The sequence below is a fragment of the Hipposideros armiger genome, unplaced genomic scaffold, assembly GCF_001890085.2.
Source record: "Hipposideros armiger isolate ML-2016 unplaced genomic scaffold, ASM189008v1 scaffold_735, whole genome shotgun sequence".
NCBI classification, from domain to species: domain Eukaryota; kingdom Metazoa; phylum Chordata; class Mammalia; order Chiroptera; family Hipposideridae; genus Hipposideros; species Hipposideros armiger.
In genome coordinates, this window is record NW_017732085.1 from 340,924 (window position 1) to 360,552 (window position 19,629).

The 19,629-nt window shown below is 45.1% G+C and overlaps 1 protein-coding gene across 1 annotated transcript in view; it reads left to right on the forward strand.

Moving 5' to 3' along the window:
* Positions 1-2,120: 2,120 nt before the first annotated feature.
* The window catches only part of IMPA2 (inositol monophosphatase 2), a 51,331-nt gene continuing 33,822 nt past the window's right edge, over positions 2,121-19,629 (forward strand). The window contains exon 1 of the mRNA XM_019627533.1: positions 2,121-2,413. Within this exon, the coding sequence (XP_019483078.1) occupies positions 2,318-2,413 (96 nt within the window). The 5' untranslated portion in view covers positions 2,121-2,317. The remainder of the gene's footprint in view (positions 2,414-19,629) is intronic.

Genomic DNA, 19,629 nt, shown 5'->3' on the forward strand with positions numbered 1-19,629 from the left:
AAAGCCAATATTTTAATTTAGGAAAATCTGGCTGGCTCCAAACTTCATACTGGTAAAAACCACATGATTCTTACTTAAGATATTTGGAAGTTAGGTAAGGAAGTTATGAAGTCTTTCTCTCTACATCAGCGGTTCTCAACCTGTGGGTCGTGACCCCTTTGAGGGTCGAACGACCCTTTCACAGGGGTCGCCTAAGGCCATCGGAAAACAAAAAGATATTTACATCACGATTCATAAAAGTAGCAAAATTACAGTTATAGAGTAGCAATGAAAGTAATTTTATGGTTGGAGGTCACCACAACATGAGGAACTGTATTAAGGGGTTGTGGCCTTAGGAAGGTTGAGAACCGCTGCTCTAGATGTTTGGATAGGCTGAGATCCATAATAAGAGTTTATCAAAAGCTATCACTGAACTCCCAGATTGGTCCAGATAGAAAGTAGAGGGGAGAGGTGTTCAGAAAGGGGAGCCGAGAAGAGGCCAAAGAGAAATTTCATCACTTCCTAATTTTTCTTGGTGACCTCTAATGGAAATCAACATGAAAATCAACAACTAAATGCATTTAATTTTAAAATGCAGCTTTCAGAGCACAGTCTTAAGTATTTTTAGAAGTCCAGTTCCCTATTTTGAAAAACATTAACAAAAAAGATGGGGTAGAGTGTGCCCTTAGCTGCCCCAAACTGGCCAGTAGTGAGAACTGGGGCAATTCTAGGTCTAGTTTCCTGAGCTGTGGAAACAGGAGACTGGGCAAGGCTTGACAGAGACTAAACATCTACTCAGATCTGACGTCCTAATTACTCCTTGTTCTTTTTAATTTTTATTTGTCTCTTATACCATGCAGCTAGAGTTTCTTTACATTGTGAAACTTTATTCAACATAAAGTGTTTAAAGACAAAAGCTAAAAACATTTAACCCCATCATTAGGTTAATTGTGTAAAAAAAAGGTCCCATCAAAGTTCTTGTACAAACTCCCATTGTTCTCCCAGGCTCTGAGAGATAGCACTCCACAATAATTTTATGTGGGTCAGCATCTTTTACAAAGTGGTAGTAAGTAGGCAGAGCAGCTTATGAAATTAACTCCTGGAAACCACAGGAGTCTCTCTCTTGGGAAATGCCTTGTATTTATTTATGTTTAGGTGGTGCCAGTGTTCAGCAGTGTTGAAGGATCTAAGGTCATTCCTCATTACAGAGAGGGGCTTGTCACAGTTCAGGTTCCACAATGGAATTTTGAGTTCAGACAGCTATAAAATCCAGTGACTGTCATCATAGTGTTTGATTTTTAGCAGGGGTCAAAGCTTCTTGCTGCATCCAAACATTAGGGAACATAGGCGCTTTGTGCTCTGCCGCCAGGATGAGCGCCTGCGGCCAACCGAGCAGGCTGAGAACAACACCAGGCGTCCAGAGGCCTTCTACTCAAAGGGCAACCCGTTACGAGTTAAAAGTAAATTCCTTTAGGACCTGGCCACCCCTTGGGCCACGTGTGCGCAGGGCTGGGCTAGAGGGTCGGAGGCTCCCCCAACCGGAGCCGACGCGCCAGCGCCCACATCACATCAGTGGTGGACAGAGTCGTGGCCTTGGCCGTGCACGCCCACAACAGTGGCAGCCTGCCCTGAGACCCGGCTCCCGCCAAGCTCGAGGGCTTCCGTCCCAGGCCCAGAGTACACACCACCTTCCCTTCTCTCGCCACGCCGGCCCCGGGCCGCGATCCGCCGGCTGGACAGAGCGCGGGGCAGGGCTACGGGCGGGGCCGCGGGGCGGGGCTCGACCAAGCGCGCGATGGAGGGCGGGTCTTGCTAGGGAGGGGCGGGGCCTGGAGGAGCGGTGACCTGGACTGGCGGCGGGAAGGGGCGGGGCTCGGGTGCAGAGTGAAGCGGGGCTCGACCCGGAGGAGTGGGGATAGGGGCGGAGCTCGAGGGGTGAAGGGCCGAGCTTGGATGAGAGCCGGGAGGGGCGGGGCTGGCGCAGGGAGCCGGAAGCCCAGCGGGGTCGAACTGTACGTGGGGAAAGACTGGGGTTGGCGCTGGAAGTGCGGGGAGAGGCGCTGAGTGAGGCGAGGCGTAGGACTAGCAGCGGAGAGGGTAGGGCTCAGTGGGGAGGGGCGGGGTCCTGGGCGGGGCTTGGGGCGCGCGGCGCGGCGCGGCTTCCCCGGCAGCGGCCAGCTCCCTGCCCTTCCCGCGGGCACAGCTGTGGGGCGGACTGAAGCTGAGGCTCGAGTGGCGGGAGTAAGAGGAGGGAGTGCGGAGCCTGATTTCAGGGCAGTGGGAGCTGGTGGAGGACCTTCGTGGAGGACTGGAGGTGGCGGGACCCCGCGAGGCCGCGATGAAGCCAAGTCGCGAGGACGAGGCGGAGCCCGCCGGGGGCCCCTGGGAGGAGTGCTTTGAAGTGGCGGTGCAGCTCGCGCTGCGGGCGGGACAGGTGAGCGCTGCGGCCCTCCTCTCCGGTCCCGGCAGGGTCCGTGTTAGCGCAGCCCCGCCGGGCGGGGCGGCAACTCTGCCGCATCACACCCACTTGGGACTTACGAAAGTCCTAGCAGAAGTAAAGTCGGACCAAAGGGGCTCCTCTGGGCCCGGGATAGCAGGGCCCAGAACCGCGTGCAGCCGCGGGCCTGGCGGGCTGGGGCCCGGCCGGGGGTGGGGGTCCTCGAGTGCGGAGCTGGACCCGCGCGCCCCGGCATCCTGCGGTGGGCGTCTGGTGACCGCGGACCCAGGCGTGATACAGTGAAAGAAGTCTTTGTGTTCGTTTCCTGCACAAACCTTCCCTTTACCTCCTCCACCCCAGGAGCCGGAGAGGTGAGCACCTCTTTCTCCCGTGGCGGTGGCAGCCACTCAGGAAGCATGGCGAACTTGGCCCCTCTCCTTTGGCGTTTGAATGGCTAACTGTAGGTGATTTGACCTTTGCCTAGGAGGGAGAGCAGGTTAGAATATATTGACTATGCAAATTAGTACAGGGCTTTAAATTTTTCTCCCAGGCTTGAATGCCACAGCTGTTTGTTTTTGAAGACCTTTGAATTGACCCAGTGTCCGGGACATGGGAGTAGTTGTCCCCAGGTTTAAATCCCAGCTGCCTGGAGACCTAGAAGGATTGCTGTTTATCTTTCCTCAAGCATCCTGAATGCAAACTTACTCTGGCCACAACCTTAAAGTGGTTCCACTGAGTGATTGGAGGAACCTGTTAACACTGACCTGTTAACACTGATGAAAATCAAGCAGCTGAGTTTAAAACCTGTGACTAGAGTTTGAAAACGCAGCTCCTCTCTCTTCTCACATTCATTTTTGTGTGTTTTGTTCCCCCACATTTTCCTCAGTACCTTCAGCAGTGCCTGACACATAGGATGTAGTCCATGTTGTGGGATGAATGAGTAGGTGTTGGTTGGCCCAGGATTGTCAGGTCGGGTTAGATTGAGTGGGAAGATGGCTTACTCCTGCTTTGCTTGTTAAGGTCCATGATTGTGTTCTGGTGATCTGGAGAATGAAGATGGACAGGAGAAGGAGTTGTGAGAGATTGATTTTATATCCAAACAGCATTTTCTCTCTCAGGTATAGCAGTCTGAAAATGCTCTACAAGTTTTCCTGCAGTGTTAAAATCAGGCTGTTTTCAATCCTAATTTTGAAGTGAGTGGTCACATGCACCATGAATAGTGCTTTACCTTGAGAATGAAACCTCTAGTCCCCTTTAAAGTTAACCTTCAACACTGAATTGACATATTTAGTGCTGGAGGGCTCTCCCTCTGTGGTTTTAGGACCCAAGACTCAGCCTGTAAGGAATACATGACTTACAGGAGTGTTTTGAACGTATACTTTGGCTCCATCATCTTTCCCTCCTGTAGGGAAAGGAGACCCCAAACCTTGTGAAGCTGGTAGCTTGCAGAGAGAACATTCTTCTTGGAAAGCAGATCCAATGTGTGCAGGAGGGGAGGGGGAAACATTTGCTCTCCTGCCCCTTCCTCCTTCCCTCCTAGCCCCCTCACTTCCTTTCCAGAGTGACTATCACCAGGATATTTAGTAATTTAGATTCTACCATAAAACTTTTCTTCCTTGAGGCTTTGAGGAGAAGCTTGTTTAGTATTCAGACACTACTATGTAAATCTTGGTGAGTTGTTATGGGCTTCTGTGGTTTTCCAAATTTAGATCCTTGAAAATACAGAGGGTTTAAAAAACTTTTTAATAAATGTTTATAGAGAGCTTGCAATATGGCAGGCACAATTGAATCTTACCCATTTTAACTTATTTAGGAGATATGTGCTTGCAACTTGCCAACAACAAAAAAAGCTTTTTTTTAGGAGTGGGGGAGGGGTGAAATAAAGATTTTGCCATTAAGAGTCTGATCAGGGAGCCCAGGACTCCGGGCTCCCTCTTGGGCATTATGCTGATGCTTCCTGCTTGTTGGGCAATGAAGGGGAGCTTGGCCTGAATGGTCTGTGGCTGGGACAAATAGAAGCCACACAAGGTCATTGTAACCTGTGTAAAGGGACAAATTGTCTTAATAATGTTCTCACAGTAATGGGGTGCTGATTGGAGAAAACGTGGCCTTTAGCCAGACAGCACAGAGAAGGATGAAAAGGTAGTAGTTAGTAGTGATCCTTTTCTGAGTCCTCCTTAGCTAATACAGTGTTTGGCACAGTTACCATGGCCTTGTGTCCCAGCATGCCCACCCCCTCACTGGTACCCAGTGTTCTGCTATTTTATTGAGTTTGCTACTCTCAGCTGCTCCTGAGACAGTTCTGTGTGCTGAATTCTCGAATCTGGACTGTATTTGCTGAAAGGTGGAGTGAGCAGAGAAAGGGACTTCCTAAGAGATAAACGTCACTGCCCTTGATCTTTCAGACATTGGCTCTGGTCAGGGTAGCCATGGACAGTTTGCTCCCCTTGCCCAGTCCTGAGAAGTCTCCATAAAAGCAACCTGCATGGCCTCCCTGCCCCCCAAATGCCACTCCTGCACAAAGGATGGCCTCCCCATTTCCCTTCCTCCTTGTGTCTCTGCTGTGCATTCCTGGAGTGCCTCTTGGAGTCATCCCTTCCCTTCCAGATCAAACCACCCACACCACTGCAGGAGCTGCTCCCTAGCTGTTGGGCTTTGGGGGGGCAGGCGGGATGACTTCAGCCCCACCCCATCACCACCACTAATACAAACAGCAGGATTCACTGAAATGAATGTCTGTCAATCTTTTATGTGACCGGTGAACAAAAGTATCTTAGAAAACTGTGCTTTTTTAATTGTGCAGGAGTAGATCCAGGTTTTGTTGGGCCTGAAACTTAGACAAGTTAGGGGTCCTCTTTAAAAAAAAAATACAAAATTTAAAATTAGATATAAAAATTATTTAGAAGAAAATTCAACAGTATAAAATTTAAGATGCTAACAATATAACAAAACACATAAAATAATGCTTCTCAATCTGTAATACATTTTTTTTCACATTTTTTGGCTTCATATTCTTTGCATCTTCGAATAACAATGATTTTGTAATATTTTTTCTGGAGAGAATAGGAAGATAAATTTAGGCTTTCCTATAGTATGGCTGGTTGAAATCTATTGCTGATAGTTTAGAAGTTTATTTAGGCTTCAAACTGGTAAGGGCTTTAAAATTTTTAGAATTGTCATCAAATTTGAAAATGCTGTCAATTTTCCTTTATGTATTGTAAGATGTGGGAGTATTTTCCAGACTAGCATCTAGCTCCATACCGTTGGAACCTTATTTCTTTCCATGATCTTTTGTGCCGCTGCGACTACCCATGCTTACACACTCCTTTGGTCCTGCCATTTATGTCACCATGCTAGGTCAGTTGGTGTGGTGGACAGTAGAAGCATTTTTAGAAGCTGTTAATAAGTGAAATACTACTGAAAGGACTGTCATGAAAAACAGCAGCGTCCTGGCACATGTCATCCTCATCCTTTTTCCCAGAGGTCACTGTTTTCCATTTTCTGAGTTACACCCATTTTCTAAATAATAGGGTTCTACTGCTCCTTTTTGAGTCATCCACTTCAGACACTTATGTTGTGTGGCTGCGTTACCTGTTTGGTTTCATTGGTATCCATATCACATTCTGATGACCATACAATTGTAATTAATGAACAGTTGAGCTGGGCAGTATAGTTGTATTACATATTTTTTTCTTTCTTATACAACCTGTATTTTTCTTAAAGCAAAAAAAAAAGAAAAAGACCTTTGTCCAGCCAGATCAAACTACTCTGCATTTTCAAAACACACATTTGCTAGTTTTCTATGTAGCTAGCAACAATCATCTTCCAACTTCCCAACAGAATTGTTAATGATCTCAGTGTGCTCAAATTCATCGGGTTCGCTCCTGTAGTGAAGTGTCCTCACACTTTCCCCTGCATCAGAAGTCCCTGGAAGGCTTTTCAGGGCAAGCTGAGTCCCACCCCCACTTTCTTATTCTCTAAGTCTGAAGTGAATTAGTATTTCTCCAAATTCCTAGCTGATATTGATGCTGCAGCTCTTCAAACTACTTTGTTGTCCAGCTAGATAAAACTACTTTATGTTTTCAAAACACTTTGAGAATCACTGCTGTATAGTATTTTGTTATGTGAATATATGACAATTTTTTCATTTAACTGTTCAGGAAACTTTGGATAATGTCCAGTTTGGAGTTATGAATAATGTTGCTATGGACATTTTGCATGTCCTTTGATTATGTATGTATGCATTTCTGCTGGGAATATACTAATATGTGAAATCGCTGTGTCATCAGATATGAAATTCTGCCAACTAGTTTTTTTAAAGTGGATGTACCAGGTTAGACTTCTACTAGCAGTAAGTGAGGGTTCCTGTTGTTCCACATCTTGGGCAACTCTGGGTATTGTCTGTCTTTTCCATTTTAGCAATTCTCATGGGTTTGAGGTGGTATTGTGATTTTAATTTGCACATCCCATATGACTAATGAACTTAAGTGCCTTTTTGTGTGTTTATTGGCCTCCTGGATATCATCTGTTTTTAAAATGGTAGTTACTAAAATGCTGATTAGAAATTTATTCATTCACTCAACAAATATTTATAGAGTAACTGGAAAGAATGATAGCTTTTACTCTGAGTATGAAGTGAGGTTTTGGGTAGAGTCCTGTATAGGGCCCTACTGGGCAATAGGTAAACCATTCTGGGCTGCACGGGGCCCTACAACACCACGGGAAGACCAGAATTGGATATCTGATAGGAAGCTATTAAAATAGTCTAGATGAAGAATGCTAGTGGGTTTGACTGGGATGTAGTGAAGAAGGTAGTAAAAACATGTATTTCGAAGGCTGAGGTTCGAGCTTTGCTGTTGGATTGGATAGAATCAGTGTGTGAGAGAAAGAGGAGCCAAGGATACCTTCAAGGATTCAGGCCTGAAAAACCGGTTGAATGGATTTGCTGTTTCCTGAGATGGCAAAACTGCAGGAGGAACAAGTTTGGAGGTGGAAGTCCAGTGTAGTATTTCCAGCATGTTAAGCTTGAATTGCCGGTAGATTATTCTAAGTGGAGGTTTTGAGTATGGATCCAGAGTTCAGAAGAGAGGTTAAGGGTAGAGACTCCAATTTGGGAGCCGTTGGCCTGGGGTGATATTAAGGCCTGACCCTGGACAAGCAAAGAGCAAGCTTGCCCACTCATGGACTCTGCCATGAGATGATCCCAAGACAAATCTCCTGGTTTTTCCTCTGGGAGATTCCCAAATGTCAGTATGTGGAGTCCTTGGGTCACTAATTTCTTCTGAAAAGACTCCTCTACTCTCCTGCTTTGGCTGAATGCACCCACTGCTGGAGACAGGGAGGTGGCGGATGGTGATTTCATTTCTCCGTCTTTAGCCGCCTTCCCTCCTGTGGTCCTACGCTGTGTTCCATGCCCCAAGTCCAGACCTCTAGTTTCTGCTTAGCTCCATAGGGTCGGTGTCAGCCTACATTAACAATTATTGTAAAACTTTTGCCAACATTTGAAACCTCAGCCAAAAAAGAACTCCCGTGAGACAACAACTGGCAGGTTCAGAGTAATAGCTGCCCCTTTTTGGGTCCAAGTGTCCAGGGCCCCACTACTCACTGACCCGGTGTGCAAGGCCAACTGTCTTATATATCATTGTAAGGAAAGTGGCATGTTTCTTTTTTCTTTTTATTTTTTTTCTTCTTTTGAAACTAATTCCACAGTACATCATTCCTTTTTTTTTTTCATTATTAGTTTCAGGTATACAAAACAATGTAATAGACATTTACACCCTTCACAAAGTGATAACCTCCCCCAATCTATCTACTCCCCTTCTGATGTCGTATATAGCAGTTACAATTACATTGACTCTATTCCCTATGCTGTACTTCGCATCCTCTGTGTGTGTATGTGTGTGTGTGTGTGTGTGTGTGTGTGTGTGTGTGTGTATTATAGTCGGCATTCAATATTATTCAGCTTCAGCTTCAGGTGTACAGTGTAGTGGTCAGACATCTACACAGTCCATGAAGTGGTTTCCCTAATAGGACAAGTGCCCATCTGACACCCTACAAAATCTTTACAACATTATTGATTATATTCTGCAAACTGTGTTTCATATCCCCGTGGCTATATTGTGATTATTAATTTGTACTTTCTAATCCCTTTACCTTCTATCCCATCCCCATACCCCTCCCACCTAGCAACCCTCAGGTTTTTTCCCCCCATATATCTCTGAGCCTATTTCTGTTTTGTTTGTTCGTTTATTCTGTTCTTTAGATTCCACATATAAGTGAGATCATATGGCATTTGTCTAGGAAAGTGGCATGTTTTTTATGCCCATTTTGCTCACAAAAGCTGTTTGAGAAAAATGAGAAGGAGCGCTTTCTTTCAGGGGTGTTTGCACTTGAAGTCCTTCTGTCAGCTGAGCCCTTGGTGCAAGAGTGAGTCAGTGAAATCCCACTGTCATCTCACTAAAGCAATAGAAGAAAGGCGGGTGTGACCCCCATGTTGAAGTGAATTGGGCCTCTGTGGATATTGACTTGCTAACCCAAATGAAGCACTCAGTAATGGAGAATTCTGTCTTTGGGGCTGGTGGGGAGATTAGGCTGAATTCTTACCACTTAGCCAGAGGATGGAAATGTGGCTGATGGGTTCCAAGGCCCACCCACTCCCAGCCCTAGTTGTTGGGGGTGAGTGGGGGAGCTCAGGCCCAGGAACCTGAGGTTTGGAGAGAAAAAAGGGAATTTTGAGTTCAGGCTCTTCCCTGTCTTGTGGTCTCATCGGGCCAGAACCTAAGGCTGGCCTCGCTCACATCTTTCTCCCATGGGAAATGACAGAAAAATTCAGTCAAGGGGTGGTGTCATGTCTGTGTAGCTAAGCTAGTCTCAGGATCCTGTGTCCACTGTCCCAGCTCCCAACCCCAGGGGCCAGGACAGTGCCTTGGCCAGCTGGGCAGTGTATGCAGCATCGAGCAGCCATTGCAGGGGGCCCCCCATGGGCTGCCCCAAGACACAGGCCTAAGTCTATAAGTCTAGACGATTTTGGAGGGGATGATCTCAGACCCTTGGAGACTGGGGACAGCTTTCTGGAAAAATATACCTGAATTATTTCTTTAAAAGGAAAAGCAGGAGTCACCTGGAGGAGTTGGGTGCTAGATTTGGGGAGGGTGGAAGGAAAGAGAAGGGGTCAAGGCAAAGAAAGAAGACAGACACTGCAAGGGGTGAAAGTGAAGGCAGCACCCAGGAACTGCAAGAAATGCACCGCGGATGAAGCTTAAAATGGATGAGGAGGGTCAGGCCACTGGGTGTGAGTAGTTTGGGGGACTCGAGGCCCTCAGTGAAGAGCAGTTGTGGGTGGGTATCATACTCAAGAATGCCATTGATTAATGAACTGCATGTTGGGTGGACTTGATGATGAATTGTAAGTTGAAGAAGACATAGGAGTAAAGAACTGGTGTCTGGCTTGAAAAAGTGGGTGGATTTCATTGCTTTAGAGAAAACGCTGGACCAGAGAAGGATTTGGAAATCATCAGTCATGATAACCACAGCTCGGGAGAGATGGCTCCACTCAGTGATGGAAGATTTGGAGCACCTGTGGTGGAATCCCTCTTGTATTATGGTTGTATGATCTTGGGCGACTTTCCTATTTCTTTCTTTTTTTTTTTTTTTTTCTTTTTTCTTGTTTTGTTTTGTTTTGTTTTTTAGCTGAGCCATCCTGCCACCTGTTGGCAGCTCAGTGGCTGCTCAGCGGCTGCCCAGCTTGGGCCAGGAATCAAACCGCTGTTGCTCAGAGCTCAAACTCTTGAGAGAGCTCTTAACCAGCTGAGCTACTCAGCCGGCCCTCCTATTTCTTTGTGCCTCAGTTTTTTCATCTTTAACTCAAGGAAGTTATTATTACTTCAGTTATTGTGAGGATGAAATAAGTTGGTACTCATGAACTGCTTAGAATGGTGTCTGGGACAGAGTAAGCCCTTGGCAAGTGTGAGCGCCAACACTGTTGTGGTGCCAGCCATGGTGATGGAACAGGTAGGACCTACAGGGAGCATGGCTCCTGAGGGCAGGGCCCTGCTTGAGTTCTTGGACACACCTCTTGAAGGGATGGTCTGAGGGAGAAGCACCAGAGGAGGACTGTGGTCTCAGAGTTCCTGATGGTTAGATGACACAGAGGACGCAGTTGAGATGTAAGTGAAGAGTGTCCCTGGATTTTTCATGGGAGGTGGCCAGGTGCCGAGGAGTGCTGGGGAGCAAAGGATGACAGTGGGCTAAAGGGTGATGGGAGTTTAGAAAGTAGAGATGGCAAGTTTGAGGAAACTTAGCCATGAAGCTGATGGGGGAGGTAATTACATCGGAGAGCCTTGAGACTTGCTGCTTTGTGAGCCCTGAAGAATCGGGTGTCCTTGGCCCACCTCTGCTTTAACCAGCGACTCCTCCTCTTTCCTGTGATTAAGGTTCTGCGGCGTTTGTTATGTATTATATTAACAGATGTGAACTGCTGACCACTGTGCCATGTGATAGCCACATTATTACCAGAGTATCTGATTTACTTTGTAGGTTTTATTGATTGTCACATAGGTTAGTCAGCATTCTCCAGAGAAACAGAACCATTTGGAGGCTGGCAAGTCCAATCTACAGGGTGGGCCAGCAGACTAGAGACCCAGGGAGAGCCAGTGTCCCAGTTTAAAGGTTGTAAGCAACAAGATTTGATGTTACAGATGAAGTCCTAAGGCAGTCTGCTGGAGAAGGGTCCATCTTTTTCTTCTATCAGAACTTCAACTGATTGGATGAGGCCCACCCACGTTATGGAGGGTGATCTGCTTTACTACTGATTAAAATGTTAAGCTCATCCAAAAACACCCTTACAGAAACACCCTGAATAATGTTTGGTGAAATATCTGGATGCACCATGGCTCAGTCTAGTTGACACATAAAATTAGCCATCACGTCCCACTCATTTGTGTTAAAAAAACACCACAACCTGAAATGTGGCAGTATCGTCAGGAGCATACCTCTGGTAGTGACATTTTCCTTATCTGAATAGGAAAGACACGTTGTTTATTGGAAACCCCACTTCTCACAGTTCTTTGGGCACACTGTTCCATGGGTTCTGGAGCACACACAGTTTCTCTGTAGTGATGGATGACAACTGTATAGCAGAACCAGGGACAGTAACAGAGAACCAAGCTGTGTACAAACAAGAAAGAGTCATTTACACATGTCCATGAATGACACCTCTGATGCTGGAGCTGATTGTTTCCTTTCTTTTAGATATGAAATCCAGGCTTCGATGACTGAAGGCAACATTTTATATATTAAACATTAACAGAATGTTATTTATAGGGAGAGAACCCAGGTCAGGAGGTCTGTGAAGTGCATGCATAGTTAGTGAATAGCTGAAAAACAATTTAAAAACAGCATTCACTAACTTATTACTGGCAGAATGAGAATGTTTAAAATCTCTAAGACTGAGAAAAATAGCTGTGGTAAAGGGCTTTTAGTAGGTAATTCACCTGGCAGCCCCAGACCATCCCCACGGTGGATGTGACTATGGCTAACAGGCAGGGCTGTTTGAGTCTAATACTGATTTATTTGAAAAATACAATACTTGATCACCACCTTTCCTCTCTATGTAGAAAAATTTATGAATTAAACTTCTTAATGCAATATTTTGGCATCCTGTTTGAGATTTGTACATTGTGTATATGGTAGGGTTTATTTTATTTTATTTTGTCATCAGTCATTAAATTTTGTCAGATATATGTTCTCACAAAAAACTATTTAGGTTGATGAAGTATATATATATATATATATATATATATATATATATATATATATATATATGAATTGTGTACCAATACCATTATATATTGGGTTGTCAGAAAAGTCATGACGTGTTTTTCTATGTTTTTCATTGCAAAAATGCGTCATGACTTTTCCGACAACCCAATACAATTCCTCATTTAATTCTTACAACAATTCAGTGTCTTTGATACTTCTGTTATTACAGATGTGGGAACTAAGGCTCTGAGAAACTCAATGATTCCCCCAAGATCTCCCACGTGGAGTCTGAATTCAGATCTGTCTGATGCTACACTGTATCTTCTATACTCCCTGTTCATTTTATGAAATGGGTGGAAACAAGGCAGGGGAATTTTTCATATGCTTTTTCTTCATGAAGAACTACAGAGTTTCCAACTTTAAAATTTTTTTTATTTTTTAAACCCAGTAGTCCAGCTCTAGAGCCTGAGCCACTCTGCCATTTCTTTTTGAAAAATTTTTATTCAGTCCAAAAACCCAGTTCATTTATTCCCCTTACAACCATCACTCTGTTCCCTGTAGTTATGGTATCACAGTTTCTTTACCCATTCATCCATCGATGGATACTTAGGTTGCTTCTATATCTTAGCAATTGTAAATAATGCTGCAATGAACAGGGGGGTACAGATATCTTTTTGAATTAGTGTTTTCATTTTCTTCAGATAAACACCTAGGAGTGGAATTGCTGGGTCATAAGATAGTTTCTAGTCTTAATTTTTTGAGGAACCTCTATACTGTTTTTCATAGTGGCTGCATCAATTTATATTCTCACCAATATTGCACAAGGGTTTCCTTTTCTCCACATCCTTGTCAACACTTGTCATTTCTTACCTTTTTGATAATAGCCATTCTAACAGGTATCTCACCTACCTCACACCTGTTAGAATGGCTATTATTTAGAAAGGTTTTTTTATTTGCATTTCCCTGATGGTTAGTGATGTTGAGCACCTTTTCTGTGGAAAAATCTCTATTCAGATCTTCTGCCCATTTTTTTTTTCCTTTTAGTTTTTTTTTTTTTTTTAAGATTTTTTTTTTTTTAATTGGGGAATTGGGAGGATGGAAACAGCGCTGGGGAATTGGGGGAAGGGGAACAGACAAGTTGCTGTCCTTTTGTTCTTCAGTCTAGTTGTGGAGGACGTTGCTTCACTGGCCCAAGTTGGCACCATCATTGCGCTCTTCCCGGGCGAGGCAGATCAGTCGCCAGCTTCTGGACGGCCGCTCACGGAAGCTACTGGCTACACACGGTAGCCCATGGCAACCCACTGCCACAGGGGCTGCAGCCTACGCCATTGCCGGTGACTCACAGCAGCCCAGCTCCAGGTTGAGCTGTTGTTCAGCATCTTAGCTGTGGAGGGCAGTGTCACTGGCCCTCAATATGTGGTATCTGAACCGGGACCCTCTGGCATCCCAAGCCAGTTCTTAACCATTGCGCCACTCGGCCGGCCCTCTTCTGCCCATTTTTTAATTGGGATGTTTGTTTCTTTGCTATTGAGTCGTATGAGTTCTTTATATATTTTGGATATGAACCCCTTATCAGATACATGATTTGCAATTATTTTCTCCCATTCAGAAGGTCGCCTTTTCATTTTGCTGATGGCTTCCTTTGCAGTGCAGAAGCCTTTTGGTTTGATGTAGTCCCACTTGTTGATTTTTTTCTTTTGTTGCTTTTGCTTTTGGAGTCAGATTCAAAACAATCATTGCCAAGACCTATGTCAAGAAGCTTACCACCCATATTTTTTTCTAGGAGTTTTATGGTTTCTTGTCTTACGTTCAAATCTTGCATCCATTTTGAGTTACTTTTTGTGTATGGTGTAAGATAGTGATCCAGCTTCATTCTTTTGCAAGTGGCTGTACAGTTTTCCCAACACCATTTATTGAAGAGACTGCCCTTTCCCCATATATATTCTTGGCTCTTTGTCATAAATTTATTGACCATGTATGCATGAGTTTATTTCTGGGCTCTTTTCTGTTCCATTGATCTCTGTCTTTTTTAAAGCCAGTACCATGCTGTTTTTATTATGGTAGCTTTGTAATATAGTATGAAATTGGGGACTGTGATGCCTCCAGCTTTGTTCTTTTTTCTTAAGATTGCTTTGGCTATTCGGGGTCGTTCATGGTCCCATATAAATTTTAGGATTGTTTTTCTATTTCTGTGAAAATGCCACTGGAATTTTGATAGGATTTGCATAGAACATGTATATTGCTTTGGCTAGTTTTTTTTAGATTAGCTTACAGCCATTAACTCATCGGTGACTGAAAGGAAGCTAATTTTTACAGCTATCCCATGTATGGCCATCCACCAGATTAAGTTTGGTAAAGCCCCGTTACAATGCACATTGCTCTAGTGGCCCGGGTCCAGGAGAGGGACAGTAGAGCCTACTTCGTGTTGTAGAGAAGGATGGTCTGGAGCTACTAAGATAAAAGCAGAGCTCCTGCCCTCAGGAAGCTTGTAGTCTATTGAAAGAGATAGACCCGTGCTTGACAGTGCAGTAACTGAGATGTGCATTCAGTGCTATGGGAACCACTGACCCAAGAGAAAGGGCCTCACCCAGGGTGGGTGGGTGGAGAGCTACACAGACAGCTTCCTGAGGAGACAGACTTGAGCAGAGTCCTCAAGGACAGATGGGCAGGAGGTAGTCAACATGGCCATCACAGGCACAAAGAACATCATGCCCAAAGACATAAAGGAAGAACACTTGAGAGTGTTTGAGCATAGCAAGGGGTACAGGGCCCAGGGCCCTAAGGGACCGGGTGCTGACAGGGCTGGTCGTGGAGGACCTCACACTGGACACGGACCCACTGTCCTCTTGGTGAGCCCAGCAAGCCACAGAAAGTGCCAGGAGATCTGCTTTCCAGAGAGGCCACTCTGCGCGGGGTGGATGGTGCTTCACAGGAGTAAAACCAAAGGATGTTTGGAGGCTGTTTTAGCAATGCAGGCAGGTGATGGTAGGCAGTGTGAGAAGGGTAGTTTGGGAAAATAATTCAGAAATGCTATCTGAATGTCTGGGTGTGTAACTTGAGAGGGAGGAGTCAAGAATGATCTCCAGGGTCCTCCTCAAGTTTCTGCATGGATGGTGAGCCAGGGCCTGAAGGAGCAGCAGCAGGTGGGAGAGGACTGGCCACTACACTGAACTGCAGGTTGCTAGTGAACACGAGTGCGGTGTGGCTTGCCCTGCCGCTCAAGGACACAGGAACATTCAAGCCCATGGCTTTCCTTGTGATACATGCCACAACAAAATGATCATAGCACAACAATAACACTAATGAAAACAGAAAAGAAATACTTACAAAAAGAACATGATACAAACATGCTCCTTCTGAATCCATAAATCTGCCCTCCTTTGTATGATTTATAGCTAGGGGCCCGGTTCCTCTGGAAAGTGTGCCCAAATGACATCAGATATTCCCCAAACTGCCCACACAGGCCTCTGAGCATGCATCTCCTCAACAGAGTAAAGTTGTGTATATTTTGGATCTGGAAGACCAAGTGTATAAATAAATACCAGTGAGGTTGGATATGACTTCGCAAGGATACTTGCTGAAAAATCTTCCATACTTTAGTGACCTTTAGTGAGCTCAGTATGCAGCAGCCAAGAAATCTTCATTCATTCATTCAGCAGATGTTCACTGAGCCCCGACTGTGTAGCAGCACCCTGTAAAGGCTGCAGAATCCACCTCTGGGAGGTGAATACAGAGACAGGAATTTAGGCTCCTTAACTGGGAGTGGACTGCTGTGGAATCCCGAGAGGACAGTTGTATGGTTTGCGTAAGTACCCTAGGAGTACACATGAAGGGTGGACGCCCTGCTCTGCCCGCAGAAGGTGGAGACTCCTCAGTGAGGAGGTGACATTTGAACTGGGTGGCAAAGGAAGAATCAACACATGAGCCAGGGGAAGGCTGGAGATTCTGTCAAAAGGAGACTTTAGGGTGAATGATGCAATTTAGCTGAAGCCTAATAGTCATGGAGCGAGTGGGAGGGGGAGGGGAAGATGAGAATGTAAAGTTTAGGTGAAGCTTGTATTTGTTAGGTTGATGGTTTGGCTTCGCTCACAGAGACCAATGACAAAAGCAAGGCAGATTTCTTTCTCTTTCCCTAGAAGTCTAGTTTGAGGTCCAGGAGGAGTGGGGTGGTGCTTCACCAAGTCACTCAGGGACCCAGGTTTCTTTTCGATTGTTGCTCTAAAGAGATGTTGTTTTTCATGTGACCAAAGCTGACCTCTCAGCACCACACCCATAGCACACCTGGTGACAAAGCGGAAAAGAACAAGTGGTGGAGTGCAAACAGTGCCTTCTAAGGACGTGACTCAGAAGCTGCACATATCATTTCCATTCACATCCTCTTGGGAAGAACTTGATCACAAGGCCAAACCTACCTGCGCAAGAGGCAGAGAGGTGCGGACTGTTAAGGTGATGCTGCACCTTGCTAAACTTGGGGCTTCTGTTCCTATAAGGAAGTAGGGGAGACTGGCCATTTGCGGTCAAATTGTCTCTGCTATAAGGCCAACTCTCAAAAGCTATTGCATGCCACCTTCAGGGGCTTTGACTTTATCCTGGCAATAGGGAGCCAGTAAGTGCTTTATGTTGGGGAGATCCATGATTAAGATCAGAGTTTTAGCAAGCTCTCCTGGCTGTGGTGTGGAGAATGGACTTCAGTGCCATAAAGCAGATCTGGGCTGACTCCAGGAGGTAGGACTAGTGGATGGAGGTTAGAGGATAACAGACTTCAAGCACAACAGGACTTTTTAACAGGACAACTCCCCCCTGCCCCCCATAAAAAAAAAAACACAAAAAACCCACAATGAAAGGAAACAAAAAGACCTAGGTGGTCAGGATTCACACAAACACTAGTCCTTTAGTTAGATAAAATGGTGCAGAATCTATTCAAGCAGTCTGATATGTATTGTATTCATGATTCAAAGAGTTTTGTGCACCTACTCTGTGTCAGGTACAATTCTAAATGCTAGGGGTGTGGCAGGGAACAAGAAAGCAAACTCTGCTTTCCTGGGGCTCGTGTGCCAGTAGGGAAAAAAACATTCCATCAACCATTAAACAAACAAGATGATTTCAGGTGGTGAGAAGTCAGAAGGACCAGAAAATATAAAGTTGCTGGGAGGAAAACAAATTTAATTAGGATGGGCCAGAAAACCAGAGTGGCAGAAGGAGAGCAAGCATGGGGGTGGCCTGGGAGAGGTGAGATTGGTGGGTGTTGGGGGTCTGGTCATGTGGGATCTGGGGCTTTGTTCTAAGAGCGATAGGAGGGTAGTTCTAAGCATTAAAATTATACAAGCTGATTTATGTTTAAAAATCAGTCCAGCTTCTGCATAGAGACTACAGGGTGGATGGTTGGAATCCTGACCTTGAATTATATGAATGCTTACCACATGTGGGGATAGGAGCAAGAGAAAATGAGGACTGTGTCCTCTCAGGATGGAGGCCCCAGGACTCATGTGTGGTCCTAGAACATCCCAGCCTCCTGAGAGGACCCACTCTGGGGTTTAAGAATCTGCTCCAGCCCCTGCTACTCAGGTGTGATCCCCAGCATCAATGTCACCACAGAACTTGTCAGAAATGCAAATCTCAGCCCCCAAAACCCATACCTACTGAACCACAGTCTTCAACAGGACCCCAGATGACTCATACACATTAAAATATGAAAAGCTCTGGTGGCATATTCTCTGGTTAGAGTGTCTTTCTCTCTTCTCCCTAACTATGTGCATAACATACTCATATACAGACATTCCCCCCCCACACACACACACCCTCACAAACACATAAAAACCATAAACTCATACCATGTACACACACCCCACAACATATACATACCACACATTTCCCCCACACACCACATAAACCCACATACATCACATATACACCATACATTCCCCCCCCCACACATACACACATATAAACCACACACACACGCACCACACTGAATTGCCATACAAGATACAAGTTCACTGCCAAGTGACCTATGGACAGGAGGTCTATGGACTAGCTTAAAATTTAGGGATTCCTAAAGGACTGGGCAGGTGCTATATGAGTTAGATTTGAGGAGTTTGAAATGTATAAACAGGGAACTGATAGAGATTATTTGGTGGGAACTTGCTATGTGCAAATTGGTGTTTTAAGGAGATTAACCTGATAGTGATAAGCAAGATGTTGCAAATACATAAAAAGAACAGGAAGACCATAGGCGGCAGACAGTCTGGGGGCTGGCACAGAAATATGAATGGGACTGTCTTTAGTTAATGCAATATGTATGACTGCTGTATGCTTTGTCTTTTGTATTATTTACAAAATATAATGCACTTCAAATTTTCTATAATTTGTATCTGTTATCTTTGCAACAAGATGAAAAAAGTGTGCAAAACCTGTCTAGATTCAGTGTTGTTTTGGCCAGCACTACAATGGGGAGACTACTTCGATAAACATAAAAACGGGGTACTGTTTGATGTCTAGGGGGTTCTCCTGCTTATTCTTTAAAATTCCATGTGAGTATCTCCTCCTCTCTGAAGACTTCCAGGTGACTCTCTTCCTACCTTCCTCTTCAGCTTCATTAGCACAGGCTGAACATAAAACAGGTGTTCAAGAAATGCTTATCTAAGGCTGAATAAGTGTCACGATGGGCAAAGGATATCAAGTCTGGGTAGCTGAATGATTGAGGTGCTTTGGAAAGAAATTCAGGATCTGAGCATGGTATCTGATTTAGAGGAAAGGTCTGAAGTCGTTTTTAGGTCTCCCAACTTTGTCATCATGATAAGAAATGATAGAAATTACAAGAAAGGCCTGAACTGGAGTAGGAATGCCTCTTATTTCACAAAATAGAGCTGACTTTCCTGAAGCATCCATTGACTGATTAACTACTCCACATGCCTTCCTGTTTGGGTCTCCAAGGGGTTCCTGGAACTGGATTAGGCCAGAAAGGAGGTATTGGAGGTTGGGTGCCCTCCATTCCGTGGCCCTATGTTTAGTTGCAGTGGGTTTGGATGGGATGTGCTGGTAGCCCACACATCTGCAGAGCCTGCCTGTGAACTCAGCCCTGAGGGCTCAGTGAGGCCACTTGGCACCAAAGCCAGTTCATGGGCGTGTCCCCCTTGGATGGTCAATAATGCCCTGACCCAGAGCACCAGGGAGAGCATGCCTCTGTGTTCTTGAAGAACAGTTTAGCTTTCCCAGTTTTCTCAGTCTGAACGTTTGTAATCTGGATGCAAGACCATACTCTACTTCATGTGGTTCATAAAATGAATTGGGCAAAAGAAGTTCTTACACTGAAATCTCATAAATTCAAATTCATGGGACTCTATGGGCAAAGGTGTTACATCATCTTACATTGGATGAAGTTTCATGTTCTTCAGAAACTATGTTTTGGGATGACAGGTTTGCTCAGTTGGTTGGAACGTGGTGATGATAACTCC